The 27,022-nt window shown below is 33.8% G+C and overlaps 3 protein-coding genes across 5 annotated transcripts; all 3 read left to right on the top strand.

The window, feature by feature from the left end:
- The first annotated feature begins 985 nt into the window (after positions 1–985).
- On the top strand, positions 986–6,063 carry LOC132607095 (interactor of constitutive active ROPs 2, chloroplastic-like). Of its 2 annotated transcripts, none has more exons than XM_060320911.1 (5): positions 986–1,095; positions 2,640–2,729; positions 3,346–3,526; positions 3,971–5,602; positions 5,703–6,063. In XM_060320911.1, the coding sequence occupies exons 2-4, from the start codon at positions 2,704–2,706 to the stop codon at positions 5,585–5,587; spliced, it is 1,824 nt and encodes a 607-aa protein (XP_060176894.1). In that variant the 5' UTR covers positions 986–1,095; positions 2,640–2,703; the 3' UTR covers positions 5,588–5,602; positions 5,703–6,063. The 2 variants fall into 2 exon arrangements, with proteins under 2 accessions (XP_060176894.1, XP_060176893.1); XM_060320910.1 differs by having other exon boundaries at positions 1,005–1,287.
- A 2,215-nt stretch (positions 6,064–8,278) lies between these two features.
- On the top strand, positions 8,279–10,257 carry LOC132607092 (small ribosomal subunit protein uS12). 2 transcript variants are annotated; one of them, XM_060320908.1, is made up of 3 exons: positions 8,279–8,436; positions 9,475–9,630; positions 9,929–10,257. In XM_060320908.1, exons 1-3 carry the CDS (start codon positions 8,432–8,434, stop codon positions 10,146–10,148), a joined length of 381 nt encoding a protein of 126 aa, XP_060176891.1. In that variant the 5' UTR covers positions 8,279–8,431; the 3' UTR covers positions 10,149–10,257. The 2 variants fall into 2 exon arrangements, with proteins under 2 accessions (XP_060176891.1, XP_060176890.1); XM_060320907.1 differs by having other exon boundaries at positions 9,881–10,257.
- Positions 10,258–15,103: 4,846 nt separating this feature from the next.
- On the top strand, positions 15,104–18,439 carry LOC132607090 (subtilisin-like protease SBT3). The gene is made up of 2 exons (XM_060320906.1): positions 15,104–17,903; positions 18,016–18,439. Exon 1 carries the CDS (start codon positions 15,509–15,511, stop codon positions 17,807–17,809), a length of 2,301 nt encoding a protein of 766 aa, XP_060176889.1. The 5' UTR covers positions 15,104–15,508; the 3' UTR covers positions 17,810–17,903; positions 18,016–18,439.
- The last annotated feature ends 8,583 nt before the right edge of the window (positions 18,440–27,022 follow it).

Below are 27,022 nucleotides of genomic sequence, written 5' to 3'. Positions count from 1 at the left end.
AAAAATTTAAAATTAATATTTAAAAAATATTTGCCTTTATAAATGATATTAAATTAGTTATTTAATAACACATTGTTTCTTGAAAATATATTAATTAATAATCATATATTTGTAACTAATATTGTAAAAAATAATTGATATATATTTTTCAAATTAATAATATTTAATTTTAATTAATTATAAAACCTAAAAGAAGACTTTTTTTTTGTGAGAACGTTATGGATTGAATGTTTGACACAAAAAATCCATCAAATGGAAGTAAAAAATAAACAATATGCAATATAAAAGCAAATAACTTAAAATTAAAAATATAACCTAAATTCAAAATCCAAAAGAAAAAGTGTAGCATAATACTCTTATTTCAAATTCCAACATTATATAAGTAAGTTCCAACGTAACTTAAGTAAATAATTTAAAAGAAAGGGAAAATATAAGTCTATAACCTCATTCACAACGAAATTCTACTTTAATAACGTCGTTATATGCCAAGTTTGTTAATGACTCATTCTTTCCAATAATAACGCGGTTATGCTAAATGAATAATAAAAAAAAAGAGCAATTACATCGAACCACAAGAAGTAAAAGTTGAGAATGAGAAGAAAAGAAATGAAAAATAAATAATATAAAAAGAAAAATATATTTTAAAAAATTAAAATAATAGAAATAAAAAATAAATTAAAAATCAAAAGAAATTAAATGAATAGAGATAAAAAAGAAATTAAAATAAACAAAAAAGAAACAAACTAAAAAGTAATCATGTAATCACAGGGTGTAATTACACCCAATTCTCAACCTCCCTTTAGAATTGGATAGTGTAATTACACCCTTGCAATTACACTCAATTTTCACTTAACTGTGTAATTACTTGGCCAAACAGACAAATCAAATTGTGTAATTACACGTAATTCCAATTACCTTGGCGGCTTTCCAAACAGGCCCTTATTATCTTGCATTTCTTTTCTAGTTAAGTTCGTTTTATACTTTCTTTATCCAAACAGTGACAAAAACAAACACAGTAAGTGAAAAGAAGACAGTGGACTAGACCAGTCACTTGGGAAACTGCGTTGAGCTTAGCTACTACTCTCCTGCTAATTGGTTTGTGTGTCTATTTGTACCAACGCAAATTAAGCTTCCCTCGAGTTCTTCACCTCTCTCTTTAGGGTTCTTTCTTCTGCTTCATTTTTCTTGAAGCTTGAGCCACATTTTCTTTCTCATTTTTCCCCACAAAGGGAACTGTTCCAGCTTGTTTTCTTGATTTTTTTTTTTCACTTGGTTGAGATCTTTTTGGTAAGTCTAAAGAAACTGTTCATTTACCTGCAGAAATGTTAAAGAATGGTTGCTTTTTGTTCTTTTACATGTTGGTCTTTCCCTCTGTTTGTATGTGTTTGGTGTACTTTGTATTTTGCTAAGAGCATTGATTTCTCATGTGGATTGGTTTCTTTTTTGATAAAGTTTCAGTCTGAAAAGAAATTTTGAGTTTGTTTTATAATGTAGATTGGCATAGCTTTAGAGCACTGATTTTTCATGTGGGTTGGTTTCTGTTTGGATAAAGTTTCAGTCTTTGAGGAAATTTTGTGTTGCTTTTACAATGTAGGTTGACATAGCTTCAGAGCTCTGGTTTTGGAGGTTTTGGGTTTTGTTATTTGGAATGATTGGTCTTTCTCTCTGCTTATATGAAATTTTTAGTTGCTGAGAGCATTGATTTCTCATGTGGGTCGGTTTCTTTATTGATAAAGTTTCAGTTTTTGAAGAAATTTTGTGTTTGTTTTACAACGTAGCTTGGTTGACATAGCTTTGGAGCTCTGTTTTGGAGGCTTTGTTGTTTTGCACAAGCAGATGAAACTGCTTTCTTTTTATTTTCTTGTGGCCTACTTGGAGAGGGCAATGAAGAGTTTTTAATTTCTTTAGATCTATATCACCTGACATAAACATGAATGGGAGATAATATTACCTGACATAAACATGAATGGGAGATAATATCACCCTGAATAACTTTTAAGTTATTTGGTTTTGCTTTGCATTTTACATAAATATAAGCTATGTCCCCCAAGTGACTTTTTATCTTAAGTGTAAACGTGATTTATCCCTTTGGGTAAAGCTATTAATGGATCTTATTTTTGTGCTGATTCTGTTGTACCTTTGCAACTTGATGGACTTTCTGTTTTCCCTTCTTTTTAAGAAGCATTATCTGTTTATGTGTCAAAATGGGGACTTTTGAAATGTTTGCCAAAATGTGGTTTCAAAAATCATTTTCTTATGCACCATGTTGTCCCACAGATGTTTTAGCTATATAGTATAAGCACTGGAGTAAAAGTTGGAGTAAAAGTTAAGAAAGTTGATAAATGGCTTACATAATGATAGTTTTTGTTTTCTTGGATTGCAAATTTCTTTGACTTCCAATTTTCCTTTTTCTGTTTTGGTTTCTTCCTCCGGTAGTAAGTTTGTTGGTGAGAGTGGAGGCAGTTTTTATGTTGTTTTCTTTAATGTATAGTGCAGTTTGTTTTGTTTTATATGCATTTTAAATCTTAAAGTTTTCAGATCCCTCATGAACCATAATCTGTCTATAATTTTGCATATGTCCATACAATAGCATTTCTTTCTCAGACAAGGAATCCTCTGAAATGTCTCCCGTGTTGCAGGTCAGGTTGGTCTTTGAAGAAAGGGAATTTAGTTTGTCATTTCTACATCTACTACTGAGAGGAAATGAATATGCAGACACCAAAAGGAAGGTATTTCTAATTCATTCGCTCTGCTTTTGTTGATCTTTCCAAGTAATTCAAAGGCCTTATTCTTGCTTCCCCTTGATTTATTGGTTATGTTGTTAGATCAGTATCTTAACTAATTTTCAACCATAAGTTCTCGTTTTAAATTCATCCCTTTTATTTCATTCTTACATAGCCAAATTGATTTCTAAAACAGCAGATGGTGATTGTCTTGAGGCATTGGTCCTTTAAGCAATAAGTCGAGTGTGCTAATGCTTTTGAGATTTTCATAAGTCATAACTGAACTGTGCTTTGAAAATCAACATGTCATCAGCTTTGCTATCTCAGAAAAAAGAAAAGTGAAGTGACTCTGAGGGAAGGAAGGAGTGGTGTAAGAATAATTCAAAGTGCCATTTTGTCTTTTCATGTTGCTGCTGCAGATATTTGCTATAAGATCCATCTTTGAAGAACTATATCGTTTAAAGTTCTATAATTTATAAGAAAAGAAATACTACTATTGCTTTAGTTCTGTAAAGTTAATTTGCATGGCAGTTGTGAAATCATTCTCTGCTGGTAGTTCCTCTTTTGTCTGTGCTTGCCGTTTGATTAGCTTATTCTCCTTCTCACATGTTTTTGGCTGAAGGACTGTTTCTGTTGAGGTGCCACAAAGGACATCTCCATCTACAGCGAAGACAGCTCGAAAGCTCAAAACTTCAGGGCCGGATGTTGATTCTGTTTCATCTCCAAATCCAGCTTGCAGGACACCAAAGGACAGGAGTCCTAAAGTTATTGGTCGCCGGTCACCCCGAAGTCCAGCAATGGAGGTACTTAAATCTTTCCTTGGCACAAAATCTACGGTATTACACTATTACTTGGAGAAAGTTAAAAACCTTAGTTTTAAAGTTCGTCAATGGTTATCACTACTGAGACAAGGTATATATCAAATATGCGCCAATAATTTTTTTTCCTTCTATTAAGCTGTTAAATTTGCTGTTTATCTCATTCTTATAGTTAGCAGTTAGACTGTCCCTTTATGGTTGCATAAAATCTGCAGAATCCTCTGCGTACTGTAGCTTTCTTTGCTCAGTTGGACTTGTCATTCTGTTATGGTGGAAAATAATTGTATAACATTCATTAAACACGGAAGTCGTGAATTCATAAATTCTCTATCTATTATATAGATTATTGCTTCTTTAGTAGCTTTCTTCCTACTTAAAGGCCATCCGATATTACTACAATGCTCATTCTTCTTATTTTGTAAAGCACAGCAAAAACGTCCAGGCAGAATGTCCGGTTTGGAAGACCAACTTGCTCAACTCCAAGAAGAGGTGAAGGCGGCAAAGGAACAGCTCAGTTTATCAGAATCATTGAAGAAAACATCTCAACAAGAGGCTGACGAAATTAAGAAGCAGCTTGCAGCCATGTCAGAGAAGCTTGAGGAGTCTGAGAAGCAGCTGCTTGAGCGTTCAGATTTTGAAGAAGCTAGACTCCTGGAGCTACGTAAAATCTCACAAGATCGGGATCGAGAATGGAAATCTGAACTTGAGGCTGTACAGAAGCAGCAAGAATTGGACTCTGCTGCTCTGGCTTCTGCTCTAAATGAAATCCAAAAGCTTAAACTTCAGCTTGATATAGTAGCTGATTCTGAAGCTACTCAAACTCGCCATGCTGAATCAGCTAATGCTGAGACCGAATGCTTAAGGGTACAACTCAAAGAAACCCTTATATTGCTTGAGCAAGTGCGAAACCAGTTAAACGAAAGCAAGGAATCTGAAGCTACTGTGCTTGAAGAAGCGAGTAAAGCTCAGATGGAGCTGGAAGTCACAAAGATGATGGACAATACTCTACGCCGTGAAGGTCTGAAGGTAATGGAGGCTTGCAAATCCTTGTCATTGGAGTTGGAGAATTCAAAGACTCAAGTGGTTGAACTGGAGGAACTTGTCAACAAACTCCAGTCTGAGCAATGCAGCAAAAGCACACAAGAAAAAGGAATTAATGTGGATGCTGATGAACTCAAAACTGAGCGCGGTAGTCTTAAAGATGAGGTAAATCAACTACAGGCTGCATTGGAGAATTCTGAGAGAAGGTATCAGGAAGAATGCATCCAGAACACCTTGCAGATAAGAAGTGCTTATGAGATACTGGAGTGCACAAAGTCTGAATCGATTCGAAGAGAGACTGAATGGAACTCAAAGTTAAATGCTGCAAAAGCAGATATGGAAGAGTTAAAGAAGAAATTAATGGACAAAGAAGCTGAAATACAAAAAAAATCAGATGAAAATAAGGGGCTGAAATTACAAGTTGAAGAAATACAGGCAGCTGATGGAGAATCCGAATTACTAGACGAACTGAAAAAATCGGAGTCAATCTTGGCAGATTTAAGGGCAAGTTTATCTGATAAAGAGGCAGAGTTGCAGAGTACTGCTAAGGCAAATGAGATGATCAAGTCAGAAATCAAGAAGAGGGAAATGGAGAATGACGAGGTTCTTGCCTTAGCAGAAGCCTCGAGAACTGCTGAAAGAGAGGCTCTGATGAAGATGGGCTATTTGACCGAGGAAGCAGATAAAAGTGGTAGAAAAGCAGCACGGGTCATCGAGGAGTTGAATGCAGCACAGGCAACTAACTCCGAGATGGAAGCTGAGTTGAGAAAGTTAAAAGTACAATCTGATCAATGGAGAAAGGCTGCTGAAGCAGCTGCAGCTATGCTATCAACTAGCAATAATGGAAGATACGTCGAGAGAACAGGCTCTTTAGACTACCATACTATCGGTGGAAAGCTGCGTTCTCCGTTATCTGAAGATATGGATGATGGTTATTCACCCAAGAAGAAGAATGGCAATATGTTGAAGAAGATTGGCAGTTTATTAAAAAAGGGTCACAAATAGATGCATATCGTGCAGGTTTGCTTTCAAATAAACGTTTTTTGTCTTCTCTAATAACAATAATCTGGCTTTTCGTTTTTCAGTTTTTGCTAATATATCTACTATTTCCCCTTGTCAGGTATTTTGATGAGCTTCGGCCTCCTGGAAAAATCTCTTAGCTGATTTTTGTAAAGCTATTCCAGAATTAATGAGACCTCTATAATCTCACCTGCCATATGCTTCCTTAGGAGATTGTAAGAAATGTAACTTCATTTGCAATTTTCAGTTTATTTTGCCGTTGAAGCGTTCATATATAGACTGTTGTACGTTCCAGCAATATTCTGCTAAGTGTAATAAACCCCAGGGCAGTTGACTAATCGTAGAACTTAGTGTGTGTGTTCCTTCAGATTTTTATGCTGAAGATGAAATCTGGATGAATTTTCACTGCAGACTTTGTTTACCCCAAATTTGGATAATCAATTAAATTTATGAGTGTGGTATAGGATATGTGGTTAAGCCTTAATTTATTTGGTAGAAAAAAGATATATAAGGATATGCTATGAAGAAGTTAATAATAATCGGCTATCTAAAATTATATATATGAATATTGCTTGATTGAACAGATCTAAAAGATGAACACAATAATCTGAACCAAAATCAAATTTTGAGAGGGAGAGGTTTATATATTATTGCTATTACAAATGTTTTAGAACTCAATCCACCAACCCTTAAAAGTAGAGTAATGATCCCTATTTATAACTTTGTCTCATGGGCTTCATACAACATAAGACCCTAAAGAATAAAGAAAAACCCTAAAATGGATAAGGTTGGTTGTACGGTTCGACACCCGTACGATTGGCAGTACAATGTGGCAGAACGGTATTGACGCATGACAATTGTGTAACGGATCACCCGGACCAACGGTCACGATCAAACGGACCAACGGCCACGATCAACTCGGCTATGGAGAAACCGGACCAAATGATGTCCTCTCCTTTCTTCGGTCCAAGCACTCCTCCGGTCCAGAAAGAAAGTCTTCGTGCACGTGCTTGTCCCTTTCTTCCTTCGGTCTCCGGTCTTACCGGTTTAACATATATCCGATTTTTGCCGTATACAGACTTGATGTAGTGTGTGCTTCATAGATTGTTTCTTGACTCATCTTCATTATGTGCAACGGTCTACTGTTTAAGGAAGATGCCAACCTTTGGCAACATAAAGGTAAGAAAAAAAGGTTCTGTAAATAGCTTTAACCCGATACTTTATAAGATTTAATATCAAAATTTATTTGATAATTCCATCCATCTGAGGAAAAGTTGTAGATATGTAGGTTAGGTGATATGGCCTCTGTAAAGAACTTACTACTAGCTTAGGAATGACAACTCGAAATAATGGCTATCCACATAACCTGGAAAAACAAAAACTGATATTTTGGCAGGTGGAAGTGAGTTAATCAACTTGTACTCTTTTTAATGCTAAATTCTTTATCACTAGAAGGGAAAAAAGTTGATCTATAGCAAAAACGAGAGGAAGTGTTTCACAGTAGTACTTGTGGGAGTCTCACATCGATACACCGTGTATTAAGGAAAAGAAAATAGAAAATGTTTCATAAGAGTACAGTCTAATTCCAGGCTCAACTGTCTGATATTTTACTTTCTTAGCTACAATAATAGGGTCACAACAATGACAACAAAACCAAGAAAAAAGAAAGACACTAGTGTGAAAGGGAATAACATGGAGCAAAAAGAAAATTAAGAATTCACTATAATAGAGAAACAAGCAATTACAAGAAACAAATTATCACAAAAATTTCGATCGCACATTTATTGTGTGAAAGATTTCTATTGAGAGCATTAGAATTTAAGCTTGGTGGTAATGACGGGACTGTGGTATATCTCAACCCAAGTACACTAGATACACTTCACTTTACTACAATTTCATGCTAGAAAATAATACACTAATTAAAGATTATACTATTAATTTTTAGTGGATTTTAAACACAACACTCGTTATTAGGCACATAAAAGTGGAAGTAATTACTGTTACTCTCTCTAACTAGTTTGATATAAGCTAAATATGCTACCAAGTTTCATAGTTATGAGAATCGCACTTTGCTAAATATTGTTTTTACTTAATAATCAATGAAGATGTGGTAAATCAAAAAAGATAGATATTAAGATTGCCTAAAAAAATAAGTAGTATGCTCCTTTTAACAAGCCAAAGTATTTTTAAAAGAACCCTTTTTTTTTCCTCTAAACACTAGTATATTCTTATGACTAAAACAAGAAAGTGCAAACCTAAAATTACATTTTAAAACAGAAGGAAAATTTACATAAATAGCCATCTAGCTCAAAAAATTGACAAAAGATGTACTCCCCTGGTCTCATTTTAATTCAATTTGTCCAAAAAAATTGTCACTTTAGGTTTTCAAGATTAAATGTGACAATGGTTTCCAAATAGACCTTTAACATTAAAGAAATATGCACAATATTTAAGAGGAAAAATTAGTTTATCTTTATTAAATAGGAGTAACTTAGTAAACTATACATTATATTTATCATTTTCTTAATGACCGTTAAAAGAGCCAAAGCAACATTTAAAACGGGACGGATGGAGTATAATATTCATATACATATAGTATATTGGCTAGCGGATATAAGTAATTTATGTAACTTCCCCTTATAAAAATGATTCCACGAGCCCAAAATCTTGAGCCCAATTTCTCCAAGCCCAATCCAAGAGATCCAATTCAATTTACTTCACAAATTTGAAAGGTGTTTATAAAGAAATTAGGGTTTTACGAGCGGCTGCCTCTTCATCAACCTCTCAAACCCTAATTTGAAGTTTTGACTTTCTCTTCACTCTGCAAACATGGGGTATGCTTTATTCTTTTTTCTCCTTTAAATCATTTTCTATGTGTTATAGTTATCTACAAATTACATTATTAAAAAACTTTGCTATCTGTATTTCAAGTTTCAGTTTTTTTACTTCATTTTAATTGGTTCCTGTTATTGTTATCTCCTTTTATATATATATCCTGAAATCTGGGTTCTGTTGTTGTTTGCTTAAAAATGTATATATTGATTTATACTAGTTAAATTATACTCCTTTCATCTCATAGTTTGACTATGCACGGAGTTTAAGAAAGAAAGAAAGAATTTTGAAACTTGGGCTTTAACACAAGCCATAAATATTTGTGTGGCTATAAAAGGGAAAGTTTTTAAGTTAAATTATTTTTAAATATAGAAATGTATAATTTTTTTTTCTTGGCACAGACTAAAAAAGAAAGTGTATCACATAAATTGGGACAGAAGGGGTATGTGTAAACATTTGATGCGGATTATAGTTTGTCCATTGCCTCATATGTAATAATTTTTCATTGAATTGCTCAATTTATGAGAAATAAGTATCTGATTGTTTTAGAAGAATGTAATTGTAGTAGTTATATAAAAAATTGGTGATTATAGGAACAGTAGATCTGTTGCATGACTTGATGGTGCATGAAGTTAGCAGATTTAAGTTTTATTAACTTTGTTGCGTAAAGCACTTTTATGTAAGGAGATAGCATGGCGTATTCAGAAAATTCTGGGACGGAGATACTAACATTTTCCATGACCTGAATTAACCTGAAAGGAATTTAATGTGCTTTTTCCTAGATTATATTGACAAATTCTATGATGCTAAGACGATTAGCACTTGGGGTTTTGATATAGAAGATCATTGTTTGTATAGATTGGTAATTTTCCATGTTGCATTGGAATGCCAATTCGGTTTTATGCTTTTTCATCCACCAACATTGAGTAATAGTTGAGATGTTCCAATAGTACTTGAGAATATATTAGTCAAAGTGAGAAAACACAAACGAAGAATGGTTCTGTTCGTGATGTTGTCTCTCAATGGGGTAAAAATTTCAGGAAGACACGTGGTATGGGAGCTGGACGCAAGCTGAAGTCCCACCGCAGAAGACAAAGATGGGCTGACAAGTCCTACAAGAAGTCCCATCTTGGAAATGAATGGAAGAAGCCATTTGCTGGTTCATCCCATGCTAAAGGCATTGTGCTTGAGAAGATGTAAGTTCTCTTTGCAGGCGTTTGGCCGTAGATTCCAAATAGTTTTCACTTTATTTGGGAAAGTTGTGTTTGGTTATACTTTTTGCAAAAAATATTTGGAATAATGTTCTTGTTTAAAAGTACTTTTCAAATTTGAAATACAACTTCAAAAGTGAAAATACTCGGAGATTTATGGCTGCTGATCTCCTTTAGCCTTATTGTTTTATGGCCTTGTATCTAAACAGTCAAAATTATTTGAAATGACTTGTAGAGGTATTGAGGCTAAGCAGCCCAACTCTGCTATTCGTAAATGTGCTAGGGTTCAATTGATCAAAAACGGGAAGAAGATCGCTGCATTCGTTCCTAATGATGGTTGTTTGAACTACATTGAAGAAAATGATGAGGTGTTGATTGCTGGATTTGGTCGAAAGGGTCATGCCGTAGGAGATATTCCTGGTGTCAGGTTCAAAGTTGTGAAGGTTTCTGGTGTATCTCTCTTGGCTCTCTTCAAGGAGAAGAAGGAGAAACCAAGATCTTAATTTGCCATTTTGCCAAAATACTGTTTCCATGGACTTCTAGTTTCCTTGAGTTTTTACTTTTTGAGCAACTATTTTTAATATAGGCACCTTGCACTGGAATTTTGGTTCATTTCTGTTGAGTTCCTGGTGTTACGTAACATCATCTTGCTTCCCCCTTCACCCCCGCAACCCACCCAAAACACACACACACACAAAAGAAGAGAAAAAAGAACAGAAATTGCATACATTTTAGGTTGTAAAATGCCTTGCGCTTTGAGAAAAAATGGCCTTTGCTATATTGGATGAGGAAGAAGTTTTCTACGAGGGTTCTTCAGAATGATCAAGTTATTTGAGTCCTCAACTTAAATGAGCCAAAAAGTAGCGGTGGGGGCCAAAATAACCCAATAAAAAAAAAGTTACCAAAGTAACCTTTTAGTGCATAATAGGATCAAACTGTAAATTTAGAGTTGAGTCCTAGTGCGCAATAGGAGTATTTTTTTTTTAATTTTAAAGTTTTGAAATTTCACGTTTTTTTTTCTTTTCATATTTTGACTAAAGATTAGTCATGTTTCAAAACGTCGGAGTATCAATATTTCAAATAGAATTTGATATCTTTTTGTGCGAATAATAATGTAGTTTCAATACATCAAGTATATGTAAGCGTTTAGATTGTTGTTTTAGGGGGTTGAAAAGTATCCCAAAGTAAGTTTTGTTTACTTGGAAACTTGTTATCTTTAGGTTTAAAAAAATTGTTTTAAAAAAAAATTGTTTGAATGACGCAGTAAATTAATGCGTTATACAAGTCCCATAAAATTTTTATCCAGTAGACTTAAGTAGTTATATAAATCGATAAGATAAAATTATCAAATAATGAGTATAGGGAGAAAAGGTAATTATTAATTGGTGAAATTTTAAACGGTAATAACTTTGCGCTCAGACGTTCGATTTAGGTGATTTTTTTTTTTTTTGCGTATTTTTGCGAGATCTAGCCGCGCAAACTGCCGTGAGGGGGGTTTGGTCGCCAATTTTTAGAAAAACCTCTTTTTTCACATTTAATATGAATTTTGCCCTAAATTGGTGCTCGATTTTCATTCATCTTTAGTAAAATCTAGTGATAAAAAATGTATTTGAAGATGGTAATCTCGTGGTAATGATGTTTTCAATGTCAATTTCAAGGTTCGAAATTCAATTTATGAAAACAAGTTAGATGACATTAGTGAACATTATAAAAAAATAAAAAGTGTCTCTATTGTAGCGTTCACCAACTTGGCTCGGTGGTTTAGCCATCTTTTTTTTTATGCCAACCACCAGGGATCAAACCTAGGTGGGAGCATTGAGAAAACAACTTGGGTGCATGATGCATGGTTTAAGTAAAAATTAAGTATACTTTTGCGTATCTATTTCTTAATGATAAATATTATTTTACTTTTCGTTATCTTATCGTATATAACTAACTAGCGTGACATTCTAAACTAATTATAAATAAAACACTTAAACCTAAAGACAATAAGTTTCCAAACAAACAAAACTTATTTCGGGGCACTTTACAACCCCTAAAACGACAATCTAAATGTTTACGTATACTTGATGTATTAAGCCTACATTATTGTTCGCAGAAAAAGATATCAGGTTTTATATAAAATATTGATATTCTGGCGTTTTGAAACATGACTAATATTTGGTTAAAGTATGAAAAAACGTGAAATTTCAAAACTTTAAAATAAAAAAAAAATAAAAAATACAACCCCCATTGCGCACTAAATTAGTGCGCAATAGAACTTAACTCTAAATTACTTTGATAACTATTTTTTTTATTGAGTTATTTTGATCCCCACAGTCACTTTTTGAATCATTTAAGTTGCGGACTCCAAGTTATTTGGTCGAAGGATGACACATTTATACAACTTATGTCCTTACATTCTCTCAAGAGACATATATCACATCATAATCCATTTAAACTTATATCACATCGCAATCCATTTAAACTTATGTCACATCATAATCCATTTAAACTTGTATCCCATCATAATCCATTAAAGTGCAACCATAATCAAGTGTTAAGGGGTCGTTTGGATAAGGGATAAGTATAAATAGTCTGGGATAAACAATTAGTACCGGTTTATCTCTTGTTTGGTTATTAATCTTGAGATAAGTTATCCCAAGATTAAAAATAGCACTGGGATAACTTATACCTGCTAGGGGGTGGAATAACAATCCCAAAATAAGTTATCTCACGATAAAACATTTAAATTGATAAAAGTACCCGTGATATCCTTAAACCGTTTTGCTACCTGAATCAAGCTTTCTATTAAATTGATTTTTCTTCTCGGTTGCTATGTTTAATGGAGTATCTGTTAAATTATCAAAAGGGAGAAACTAAAGATAAAAAGCACGCATATGCTGCCTAACCCTTAGGTATTGAGTAACAATATAACCCCTCAGACTCGTTAACCACATCTGATTATGCCATTTAAGAATTATAGTCCCTACTAGCTTGCAATTATGGAACTTTAATATCCAATTTTCTTCAGTCTTAACTTTTAATCTTTAGATATTTAGTAACAATACTTTTCTCCTGTAGGTATTTCCTAAAATTCATTAATGAACAGACTTTTTACATGTGGTTTTTGTTTGACTACAGTGATTTTACATATATATATATATATATATGTGTGTGTGTGTGTAACCATGTGTGTTTATAATGGACAAAATTTTATGCGGTGTTATGACTCATAAAGAAAAGTCGATGCCAAATCACTAGACAAGTAGTTAAAATCCATTCTGAAATATCAGGTAAATATTAATGATGCAAAAAATATAACAAATATGAGTGCAATTCATGTTATTTTTAAAGAAAATAAAAAGCTAAAGAAGGTGGAGGTTTTGTTTTTAAGAATGAAACGACAAAGAAACTATAAAAAAGCTAAGCAAGGTGAAGGGTATTTTTATAAACAAACAACTTTTTCTTAGAAATTATGTAATATATGTTAGTTTTAATACAACATACCAAACAATTAATAAGAAATAATACCAGGATAACTAATCTCAGCGTAGCTAATCCCAGCATAACTTATTTTCGAACCAAACGACCCTTACAAGTTTTATGTGCATGAAACATTTCTTGTTCTAGCGATGAAAATCCCCAGCTATCACACAACCTATTCCTTTATCGTTGGGCAAACAGATACTTAGCAGAACAAGGAACAGTAATAAAACTAAGGACTAAAAACTTTACAGTGGTTGAATTTCCAAACGCGCCCTTTACAATTGATTTAGATAGGGACGACAGATATTAGTCTACTGGATGTAACTTCACCCTTTTCTACCAGCATTTTAATCAAACGTAGCACAAGAAGGAAGTGAAATGAAAAAAAAAAAAATAGAATGAAAAGGTTCATTTTATGAACAGAGTCCTGTTTCTACATGAACTAAATCCTATATAGACACACAAAATATATACTCCCCTGTTTCAATTTGTTTGAACTTATTTCCTTTTTAGTCCGTGCCAAAATGAATGACCTCTTTCTTAATTTGGAAACAAATTTACTTTATGAATGATTTACAGCTACACAAATTTTCAAAGCTTATTTTGAATCACAAGTTTCAAAAGTTTTCCCTCTTTCTTAAATGTCGTGCCCAGTCAAATGGGTTCGTATAAATTGACACGGAGGGAGTAGAAGATAAGGCGGGGAATGAGTGAGTTGGAATGCATAGTAGATTAGAAAAGTATGATCCCCCAATGTTATTTTTTGTCACCATATTGCAGAATGTGTTTCTCATTTTTACCATGTGTATCACTTTTGAAGGACAAAATAGAGGTTATGATAATATTTATGGAATCTTTTACAGAAGATATTTAAGAACAAGAGATGGATTTGTCTTGGTGAATGATTAATCGAAAGACTTTGTTGGAATTTCGTGAGATTTTTAAGAGGGGAATCCATGAAGATAAGGTGTGGGGAAGATTTTTTTTTTTTGTATAGTTGTAACACTAACAATTTTTCTTATATTGAAGTGTTATGTGAGTGGGAAAAGATATATTGAGCAACAATGTAAAAGCACTTCTAAAAAAAAGCTCTTCAATAATGTCCACGGAATTCTTTTTGAGTAACAAAAGTGACCACAGGTCCACTGACTAAAACGTAGAGTCCGGAACCAAAATGCCCAAAAAAAAATATTTTGAACCAAAATACTCCAACAAAAAAAAAAGTTACTAAAGTACCCATAGCGCAGTAAAATACTGCGCTATAGCACTAACGGAGACGGAGCCGTTAAGTGCTATAGCGCAGTATTTTACTGCGTTATAGATTTTTTTTTTTTTGGTACTTCTATAACGCAGTAAAATACTGCGTTATAGAAGAACCAATTTTTTTTTTCTTTCTATAACGCAGTAAAATACTGTGTTATAGAAGTACCATTTTTTTTTTGTATAACAGAGTAAAATACTGCGTTATATAAACAGTACAAAAAAAAATTGGCCAACTTTATTTTTTGCAACACTTAGTGTTATTTTCCATACTTTGATCAATAATTAGTCGTGTGTCAAGATTCCGAAACGTCAATATTTTATATAGAACCTGATATTTTTTTCTGTGTACAATAATGTAGGCTCAATATATCAAGGATACGTAAACGTTCGGATCGTCATTAAAGGGGTTGAAAAGGTGCTCGAAGTAAGTTTTGTTTGAAAAAACTTAGTGTTTTTTCCATACTTTGACCAATGATTAGTCGTGTGTCAAGACTCCGAAACGTCAATATTTTATATATAACCTGATATTTTTTTCTGCGTACAATAATGTAGGCCCAATACATCAAGGATATGTAGACGTTCGGATCGTCATTTTAGGGGTTGAAAAGGTGCCCGAAGTAAGTTTTGTTTGATAAAACTTAGTGTTTGACTGTAAGGTTAACAAGTGCTCGTTGCATTATTTACTCGACAACGCCCTTTGGATTATTTCATGGATTATCACTCAACTTTCTTCACTGAACTATCTTTTGTAACAAATGAGTCACTCGACTTTACCTAAATAACACATCAAATTATTATTTGTAACCAAAAAGTTAGTCTGACTTTGCTGAAGTATCGCGGAAAGCCACTTGGAGGGACACAAATCCGAGTTAATGACAGTGAGCATAATATTAAGTGTATGATACACATATGCAAAGTTAGTAATTTTTTTAGTTATGAAAAAAATTGTTCAGTAACTGACCGTGATACTAGAAAAAGAAGTCATGACAAATTATATTTTAGTGATGTTGGTGCACTTAAAGTGACTGTTGAGTGACCATCCATTGAAAAGTTGAAATTACTCCACCATGGCTGTTTGTATATAAAGGAGGCTCTGTCAAAGTAGGAAAACACAAGTAGAGAGTTCGAAACCATGGAGATACGAGTACCTCTTCTCATGTTTTCTTGGTTTCTTTTGCGTCTTTCTTTGTTTTTGGGAACCTCAGCACAAAGGTCTACTTATATAGTCCATCTGGACAAATCTTTTATGCCTAAAATCTTTGCTAGTCACCGCAATTGGCATTCTTCCATTGTTGATACCATCAAGGTTGAAGTTCCCACTACACAAAATGGCCACCATCCAGTTCCAAAGCTTCTTTATTCTTATGACAATGTGCTTCATGGCTTCAGTGCTGTTTTGTCCAAAGATGAATATGAGGCTCTCAAGAAGTCACCAGGCTATCTTTCAGCTTACAAAGACAGACCTGTTGAAGCTCACACAACTCACACCTCTGAGTTTCTTAAGCTCAATCCTGCTTCTGGGCTATGGCCAGTTTCTGGTTTTGGTCAAGATGTTATCATTGGTGTACTTGATTCTGGTGTGTGGCCTGAATCTGCCAGTTTCAGAGATGATGGATTATCTGAAATTCCCAAAAAGTGGAAAGGAATTTGCAAGCCAGGAACAAAGTTTAATTCTTCAATGTGCAACAGGAAACTCATTGGAGCGAATTATTTCAATAAGGGGATTTTGGCTGATGATCCTAGTGTGAAAATTAAAATGAATTCTGCAAGGGATACTGAAGGTCATGGCACGCATGTTGCCTCCATTGCTGCCGGTAATTTTGCTAAGGGAGTTTCATATTTTGGATATGCTCCTGGAATAGCAAGAGGTATGGCGCCACGAGCTAGGATAGCTGTGTATAAGTTTAGTTTTGATGAAGGGACCTTCACTTCTGATCTAATTGCTGCTATGGACCGAGCTGTCGCAGATGGTGTTGACATACTGACCATTTCCTATGGGTGGGTTGACATTCCATTGTACCAAGATTCTATCGCGATAGCTTCTTTTGGTGCCATGATGAAGGGTGTCTTAGTCTCTGCTTCAGCTGGAAATAGTGGTCCTGAAATTGGAACTTTAAACAATGGAGTCCCCTGGATATTTACCGTGGCATCATGCAATATAGACCGATCATTTTCCGGGTCTTTAACTCTTGGGAATGGCTTAAAGATTACTGGATTTAGCTTGTTTCCAGTGAGAACCATCATCAAGGAATTGCCTGTGCTTTACAACAAAAGTATATCTCCTTGTGATTCATCTGACCTATTATCCCAAGTTCCTAATGCTGGACGTAGCATCATGATTTGTTATAGCAATGCAGTAGAAGTAGAGGAACAAATGGCGGCTATCTCAGAGTCAAGATTTGGAGGAGCCATCTATGTTTCTGATGATCCAGATGTATTGTCATCCAATTTTTTTCCCAATCCTGGAGTAGTGATTAGCACCAAGGAAGGGAAACAAGTGATAGACTATGCAACCAAAAGTGTTAGACCTAAAGCTACCATCAGTTTCCAGGAAACGTATATTGATGTAAAGCCTGCTCCGATGGTTTCTGAATTTTCCTCGAGAGGCCCCTCTCGGAGCTATCTGCGAGTTGCAAAGCCAGATATTCTGGCACCAGGAGTGTTAATTTTAGCAGCCTGGCCATCCAACGTTTCAGCTGCAGTTATTGGTGTCAATACATTTTTGGATAGTGATTACCGTCTTTTATCAGGTACTTCCATGGCTGCTCCTCACATTGCTGGAATCGCTGCAATGCTGAAAGGAGCACACCCTAATTGGAGTCCTTCAGCTATTCGATCTGCCATGATAACCACTGCCAACCCTTTGGATAATACTGATAAGCCCATCAAAGCTGCGGATGATAAGAAAGATGCCACATCATTATCCATGGGAGCCGGACTCGTTGATCCAAACCATGCAGTTGATCCAGGCCTGATATATGATGCCACTCCACAGGACTATGTGAACCTTCTCTGCTCCATGAATCTTACAGAAACGCAATTCAAAACAATTGCTAGATCATCAGCTAAGCACAAATGCTCAAATCCATCCGATGATATTAATTATCCATCATTTATTGCCTTCTTTAGCCCAAATGGTAACTACACTTGGTTGGAGCACAAATTCAGGAGGACAGTCACAAATGTTGGAGCTGGTGCGGCTAAGTATAAAGCAACAGTGAGAGCACCAAACAACTCGATAATTTCTATCTCTTCTCAGACCTTGGTGTTTCAGAAGAAAAATCAGAAGCAGGACTATACTCTGACCATACGCTACAAAGGCATTGCAGAAGACAAAGCACAATCTGGTTCAATCACTTGGGTGGAAGACAACGGTCATCACACCGTTAGAAGTCCTATAGTAGTAGCTCCAGAGATTTATGTCTGGACCTGAAATGCTGCAGCTGACAAAGCTGTTTCATTTGTAATTTTGTAACTGTCAAAGAGAGTTCTGTTTAACTAGGTGGAAGGATGCTGGAAAAGCACAGGTTTGAAGTAATTGTTGAATAATATTTTTTCAGTTATCAATAAAGCAAGACTTAGTTGCTCTTTAAAATTTTGTTGCTACATAAAACTAAAGTCATTAGATGTTTTCTGCAGATATCACCATGAAGTATACATCCACTTATTCAACTTCAGGAGAATCTATGGCGCATAAAAGATGCAGGCTAGTACAACTAAAAATTCTAATCCTGCTTGTTGTAAAGAGCCCCAGGATATGGAAGAAAAGATTTTCCTGGACCTATACTGGGAAATTCATGGTATTTTCCCTTTTAGAGCCAGAAAAAAAAAAACAGTCTGTTGATGTAAAGAAGTGTTAAACTGACAAGTGAGAGGGAAAGGGCTTTTTGTCTATAGAATAAGAGCATTGAGTTGAACTTTTTTGCCTTAGGCAACAAATGATATGTTAATGAACTTCTACATGAGGAAATTAGAAAATCTGTAGTGCCTACGACTCTATTGCTTCTTTGTATTCCAGACATTTATTACAAGCAGAGCTCCACCAAAACAGAAAACCAATGAACTTTGGTTCAGTATAATGGGTTGAATTGGGGCAAACATAAGTACTGAGTTCTATAGTACTACCTTGACTGATTAAGGTCTAATTTGAAGCTCTAAACTGCGCATACGACTACTGCATTAGTTGACAAGTAGTTAAGTATAACTATAGAACAGAGGTTTCTATTCAATTTCTGCTAATAGAGTAATAGACACTGAAGAGAGATCTTTGCTAGTCGCCAAGAACGGCGACAGGGATCATTAATCAGTAGCAACATTCATACAGTAGGCTTTCCATGGTTTAGTTTCACAAGATAATTTTATAGAGCATGTTATATGGAGATTGCTTCCTCAAGTTTTCCCTTGTCAAAAAGAAATTATTGCGTAAAAAAGCTTGTATCAATTAGAAGTTACCTGATGGTAAAACAACACCTTCAAAAAGCTATCCTTTCAGCACATATCCATTGACCTCAAAGAATATGCTTGAACACATCATCCACCAATCAAAAGTTATCCATAACATTATTGTCAAGAGATCCATCAACAGGACAAAACAAAACCATGTTACTAACTATCTTCAGAGCTAAAACTCAAAAATTCTTCCTATCAACAATATGTAAGAATTGGATCATAGCATAATCAGTTCCTTTCCATAAGTATAAAGTGGAGTTGAGCAATAGCATCTTAAACTAAGCATGCAAACTAAATACTCTCTTAAAAGTTCCTCCAGCTTTCCAATTGCTTCTTCATTTTTGTGCTTAAAATGCTTTTGACATTTAGCCATATATCTATCTTCTTAACATTACATGGAAAAGCCACATATTTCTAAGCAAATGGAAATTTCCACATCTATTTCCTCTATGAAATTAGTCTTTTCCCTTTGGATAATCAGTTGAAGTTCAATCATGAGACTTGCAATGTGTGCCCACCTCTTCTTAATTTATATTTTAACCCCCGAGTATGACTGGCCTGTCAGTACTGACGACAGCGGCTAAGTCAAAATTTTCACTAAGGAATTCAAAATATAAAAAGTGAATATAAGAAAAAGCCAAGAGAATTCAACTGTCAACATCTATTATAAGCACATAAAAATAATTTTGATCTAACCGTATATATACAGTGTAATTTTTCAGCAAAAAGAACTTGGATGGGCGTCCCTAGCTCCGCCCTGACGGACGATATAAATATTTTTTTACACCGTTAAGAAAAAACATATATTCAATAGGTCTTCAATAATTCCATGTTAGCTTGGGAAATCTAAAACCGGATAGAAAGATCCCTTCTTCTGCAGTTAAAGCAAGAACTTCACCGTATCAAGAAATAAATATATTTAGTGATAAAAGATGAAAGTCAGTTATCAAGAGACAACAACTATCAAGTCAATAGTCAAAACACCAACAGTACTAAAGACAGCTACAAAATGACAGTGAGAATTGAATCTACACTTAGTAGTCGTTTGGCCATAAAAATTATTCAATTTTTTTTTACTTTTAGGCGATTGGTCATAAATATTCGGAATCGGGAATACCAAAAACTTTTCAAAATGTTTTCACTTTTTTACAACTACATTTCACCAAAAACTACAATTTCAAAAAGTATGGTCAAACACAATTCCAACTCCAAAAATTCCAAAAAAAAAAAAGTGAATTTATTTTTGGTATTTATGGCCAAACGGCATCAAAATTACCATTTATATCACCAGATTATAAACCTTGGTGGAAAAAGATAAAGCTTTTCTAATATTCTTGCTCTTTTCCTGCACGGCTCTCGGCCTCCACACACAGTATGTTCCCGGAGGAATTCCTTCTAAATCGTAAATTCATGATCTTCGATGAAAAGCTTCCTTAACGGAACCTTCAGTGGAGTCGAAACCTTCTCCAAATTACAAGAGGTTTTGTATTTGAATTCGACGTCGTCTAACAATAAGTTTTTGTGGACGGATCTGACCCTGTGGTAACAAAAGCAAAGTCAAAGTCATCATCTTCATTTACTACTTGATTTTCGTTTATCTCATCCTTTTCATGTTCTGGCTCATTACAACTGAAGAATAATTCGGGCTCTGTTTCAGTTGAAGAAATTGCACCAACAGTCCTTCAAATGGACTGGATAATTCTTCTTTATTGTTGTTAAATAATGAAGAAATTGCACGAACCGCCCTAAAAGAGATTTGGGTGATGTTAGTGATGGGGCATTGGTTGAGGGGTTAGTGATGGAGAAGATAAAGAAGAAGGGTGGGGGCTGAGGGGTTATTTATATTTTACAATAAAGGAAAAATAAATTAATAAAAAGAAAATAAAAAATAATTTAAAATTTAAAAGAAATCTGACGTGGTGCTAATTTGACAGACGAGTGTATTACATTTTTCATTGTGCAAGTGGTCATCAGTTTGCAAGGGTAAATAATTTTATTTTTTAAATGTTTAGGTGTGTAATAGGTCGCCCGTATAGTTTAGGTGTGATATCGACATTTTGGGTATAGTTTAAGGGTGATTTGATGTATTTTGCCTATAAAATATTGATATTCTGGCGTTTTGAAATATGACTAATATTTAGTTAAAGTATAAAAAAACGTGAAATTTCAAAACTTTAAAATTGAAAAAAAATAAAAAATATAACCCCTATTGCGCACTAAATTAGTGCGCAATAGAACTTAACTCTAAATTTATAGTTTCGTCCTATTGCGCACTAATTTAGTGCGCAAACATTACTTTAATAACTTTTTTAAATTGGGTTATTTTGATTCCTACGTCCACTTTTTGGGCGGATTCCAAGTTATTTGGTCAAAGGATGGCACATTTATGCAACTAATGTCTTTACATTCTCTCAAGAGACATATATCACATCATAATCTATTTTAACTTATATCACATCATAATCCATTAAAACTTATATCACATCGTAATCCATTTAAACTTATGTCACATCATAATCCATTTAAACTTGTATCCCATCATAATCCATTAAAGTGCAACCATAATTAAGTGTTAAGGGGTCGTTTGGATAAGGAATAAGTATAAATAATCTGGGATAAACAATTAGTACCGATTTATCTCTTATTTGGTAATTAATCTTGAGATAAGTTATCCCAAGATTAAAAATAGCACTGGGATAACTTATACCTGCTAGGGGGTGGAATAACAATCCCAGGATAAGTTATCCCAGGATAAAACATTTAAATTGATAAAAGTACCCGTGATATCCTTAAACCGTTTTGCTACCTGAATCAAGCTTTCTATTAAATTGATTTTTCTTCTCGGTTGCTATGTTTAATGGAGTATCTGTTAAATTATCAAAAGGGAGAAACTAAAGATAAAAAGCACGCATATGCTGCCTAACCCTTAGGTATTGAGTAACAATATAACCCCTCAGACTGCCATTTAAGAATTATAGTCCCTACTAGCTTGCAATTATGGAACTTTAATATCCAATTTTCTTCAGTCTTAACTTTTAGTAACAATACTTTTCTCCTACTTTTCTCCTGTAGGTATTTCCTAAAATTCTTTAATGAACAGACTTTTTACATGTGGTTTTTGTTTGACTATATATATATATATATAAATATGTGTGTGTGTAACCATGTGTGTTTATAATGGACAAAATTTTATGCGGTGTTATAACTCATAAAGAAAAGTCGATGCCAAATCACTAGACAAGTAGTTAAAATCCATTCTGAAATATCAGGTAAATATTAATGATGCAAAAAATATAACAAATATGAGTGCAATTCATGTTTTTTTTAAAGAAAATAAAAAGCTAAAGAAGGTGGAGGTTTTATTTTTAAGAATGAAACGACAAAGAAACTATAAAAAGCTAAGCAAGGTGAAGGGTATTTTTGTAAACAAACAATTTTTTCTTAGAAATTATGCAATATATGTTAGTTTTAATACAACATACCAAACAATTAATAAGAAATAATACCAGGATAACTAATCTCAGCGTAGCTAATCCCAGCATAACTTATTTTCGAACCAAACGACCCTTACAAGTTTTATGTGCATGAAACATTTCTTGTTCTAGCGATGAAAATCCCCAGCTATCACACAACCTATTCCTTTATCGTTGGGCAAACAGATACTTAGCAGAACAAGGAACAGCAATAAAACTAAGGACTAAAAACTTTACAGTGGTTGAATTTCCAAACGCGCCCTTTACAATTGATTTAGATAGGGACGACAGATATTAGTCTACTGGATGTAACTTCACCCTTTTCTACCAGCATGTTAATCAAACGTAGCACAAGAAGGAAGTGAAATGAAAAAAAAAAAATAGAATCAAAAGGTTCATTTTATGAACAGAGTCCTGTTTCTACATGAACTAAATCCTATATAGACACAAAATATATACTCTCTGTTTCAATTTGTTTGAACCTATTTTCTTTTTAGTTCGTGCCAAAATGAATGATCTCTTTTCTAATTTGGAAACAAATTTACTTTATGAATGATTTACAACCACACAAATTTTCAAGGTTTATTTTGAATCACAAGTTTCAAAAGTCTTCCCTCTTTCTTAAATATCGTGTCCAATCAAATAAGTTCATATAAATTGAAACGAAGGGAGTAGAAGATAAGGCGGGGAATGAGTGAGTTGGCATGCATAATAGATTAGAAAAGTATGATCCCCCAATGTTATTTTTTGTCACCATATTGCAGAACGTGTTTCTCATTCTTACCATGTGTATCACATTTGAAGGACAAAATAGAGGTTATTATAATATTTATGGAATCTTTTAAGAACAAGAGATGGATTTGTCTTGGTGAATGATTAATCGAAAGACTTTGTTGGAATTTCGTGAGATTTTTAAGAGGGGAATCCATGAAGATAAGGTGTGGGGAAGATTTTTTTTTGTTTTTTTGTATAGTTGTAACACTAACAATTTTCTACTATATTAGAAGCAATTCGCAGAATTGCCCTTATTTAAATTTTGTCCTTCGCTAAATTTCATGGGTTTCAGGTTCGAAGCTCCACACAGTCAAAATTTTAAAAAAAAATTCGCAAGGCAGAGTTTAAATTTCGCTATGCCCCCATCGGTATACATTTGTGAAGGAATTAGCAAAGTTCTGTCGGACCCGGCATACTTATGCCTTATGGGCAGACTTGACATAAGTATTCCGGTTCCGGCATAACTTTGATAATTCCTTCACAAGTTTATGCCGGATCCGGCATAAAAGTTTGCCCATTAAAAGTATGCCCCTATCGGCATAAACTTGTTAAGGAATTACCAAACTTATGCCGATGGGGGCATACTTATGCCTTATGGGCAAACTTTGCCTTGAAGCATATATATGTTTTTTTTTTTTAACTTTTCAAGGTAAACCTTTAGGAATGCTTTAACTAAAAGTGTGCCCATAAAACATAACTAAAAGTATGCCCCATAAGGCATAAGTTTTCCTTTGCATAATTAAAAGTTTGCCTTATAAGGCAAAGTTTAAATTTTGTATGCCCTCTCCGGTAAATTTTTAGTTAAACATAACTAAAAGTCTGCCGGAGGGGGCAGACTTTGCCTTGAGGGGCAGACTTTTAGTTATGCCGGATCCGGCATAACTTTAACTTTTTCTTAAAGATTGTATGCTGGATCCGGCATACACTCCCCCAGTCCTGCCTTGCGAAATTATTTTTTTATTTTATGCCTGAGCGGGGGTTCGAACCCAGAACTTCATGTATTCGCCCATCTTTCCAAGCAAAGGGCAAAATTTAAAGACCACAAATATGAAGGGCAAAATTTAAAGACCACAAATTTGAGGGGCAAAATTTAAAGACCACCCTAAACGAAGGGCAATCCGCGCAAAAAAATGCACCGGATGTGCACTTTTTCGTCGTCTGTTTGTGGGCCCAAAAAAATTGTGGGCCCACGTATTAAACACAAACCAATCAATATTAGAAAAAAAAAAGCGTGATCCCTATATTAAACACAAACCAACCAATATTAAAAAAAAAAGTAAAAAAAGTGGAACCAACCATCTCCAAATTCACGGAGAAAAAAAAGTGGATTCCATATTAACAAAATCAAGCAATATAAAAAAAAAGTGAATCCCCTATTAAAAAAGCAAACAATGTAAAAAAAAATGTGCAGACTTTGTACGTAGCAAACACTAATATAATAAAGTTTTAGATACGGAGCACAAGCTATAATGTTATATTAATCGTGTTTTGAACATTAAAAAAAAAAGTAAAAAAAGGTGGAACCCGCCATCTCCAAACTCACGGGGAAAATAAGTGGGCCCCATATTAACAAAATCAAGCAATATAAAAAAAGTGAATCCCATATTAAAAAAATAAACAATGTCAAAAAAAAAACTTGCAGACTTTGTATTCGTAGCAAACACTAATATAATAAAGTTTTAGATAAGGAATACAAACTACAATGTTAATTGTGGGCCAACATATTAAACACAAACCAACCAATATTAAAAAAAAAAGTAAAAAAAGTGGAACCCACCATCTCCAAATTCACGGAGAAAAAAAAGTGGACCTCATATTAACAAAATCAAGCAATATAAAAAAAAGTGAATCCCCTATGAAAAAAATAAACAATGTCAAAAAAACCGTGCAGACTTTGTATTAGTAGCAAACACTAATATAATAAAGTTTTATATACGGAGCACAAACTATAATGTTATATTAATCGTGTTTTGAACATTAAAAAAAAAGTAAAAAAAGTGGAACCCACTATCTCCAAACTCACGGGGAAAAAAAGTGGATCCCATATTAACAAAATCAGGCAATATAAAAAAAAGTGAATCCCATATTAAAAAAACAAATAATGTTAAAAAAAAAAACGTGCAGACTTTGTATTCGTAGCAAACACTAATATAATAAAGTTTTAAATACGGAGCACAAACTACAATGTTACATTAATCGTGTTTTGAACATAGTAGGGCACCTTTTCGTCGTCCGTTTGTGGGCCCAAAAAAACAAAATTGTGGGCCCACATATTAAACACAAACCAACCAATATTAAAAAAAAAAAAAAGGAGGTAAAAAAAGTAGAACCCACCATTTCCAAACTCACGGAGAAAAAAAAGTGGACCTCATATTAATAAAATCAAGCAATATATAAAAAAAGTAAATCCCATATTTAAAAAACAAACAATGTCAAAAAAAAAAAAAACGTGCAGACATTGCATTCGTAGAAAACACTAATATAATAAAGTTTTAGATATGGAGCACAAACTACAATGTTATATTAATCGTGTTTTAAATATTAAAAAAAAAAGTAAAAAAGTGGAACCCACCATCTCCAAACTCACGGGGAAAAAAAACTGGGCCCCATATTAACAAAATCAAGCAATATAAAAAAAAAGTGAATCCCATATTAAAAAAACAAACAATGTAAAAAAAAAACGTGCAGACTTTGTATTCGTAGCAAACACTAATATAATAAAGTTTTAGATACGGAGCACAAACTATAATATTATATTAATCGTGTTTTGAACATAGTAGGACACTTTTTCGTCGTCCGTTTGTGGGCCCAAAAAAACAAAATTGTGGGCCCACATATTAAACACAAACCAACCAATATTAAAAAAAAAAGAGGTAAAAAAAGTAGAACCCACCATCTCCAAACTCACGGAGAAAAAAAAAGTGGACCCCATATTAACAAAATCAAGCAATATAAAAAAAAAGTAAATCCCATATTTAAAAAACAAACAATGTCAAAAAAAAAAAACGTGCAGACATTGCATTCGTAGAAAACACTAATATAATAAAGTTTTAGATATGGAGCACAAACTACAATGTTATATTAATCGTGTTTTAAATATTAAAAAAAAAAGTAAAAAAGTGGAACCCACCATCTCCAAACTCACGGGGAAAAAAAACTGGGCCCCATATTAACAAAATCAAGCAATATAAAAAAAAAGTGAATCTCATATTAAAAAAACAAACAATGTCAAAAAAAAACCTACAGACTTTATATTCGTAGCAAACACTAATAATAAAGTTTTAGATACGGAGCACAAACTATAATGCTAATTGTGGGCCCACATATTAAACACAAACCAACCAATATTAAAAAAAAAGGTGTGGTCCCTATATTAAACACAAACCAGCCAATATTTAAAAAAAAAAGTAAAAAAAGTGGAACCCACCATCTCCAAACTCACGGGGAAAAAAAAATGAACCCCATATTAACAAAATCAAGCAATATAAAAAAAAGTGAATCACATATTAAAAAAACAAATAATGTCAAAAAAAAAAAACGTGCATACTTTATATTCGTAGCAAACGCTAATACAATAAAGTTTTAGATACGGAGCACAAACTACAATGTTATATTAATTGTGTTTTGAACATTAAAAAAAAAGTAAAAAAAGCGGAACCCACTATCTCCAAACTCACGGGAAAAAAAAGTGAACCCCATATTAACAAAATCAAGCAATATAAAAAAAAGTGAATCACATATTAAAAAAAAATAATGTAAAAAAAACGTGTAGACTTTGTGTTCGTAGCAAACACTAATCTAATAAAGTTTTAGATACGAAGCACAAATTACAATGTTATATTAATTGTGTTTTGAACATAATATATAGTGTATATATATAATCACTATTCAAAGACAGCTACATACACATATATACACTATAATCTAAAATATTGGGCCCGTACACAGCA

This window comes from Lycium barbarum, chromosome 8 (assembly GCF_019175385.1).
Source record: "Lycium barbarum isolate Lr01 chromosome 8, ASM1917538v2, whole genome shotgun sequence".
In the NCBI taxonomy this organism is placed as follows: Eukaryota; Viridiplantae; Streptophyta; class Magnoliopsida; order Solanales; family Solanaceae; genus Lycium; species Lycium barbarum.
The sequence above is the reverse complement of the archived record's forward strand: the minus strand, read 5'-3'. Positions and strand labels throughout refer to the sequence as shown.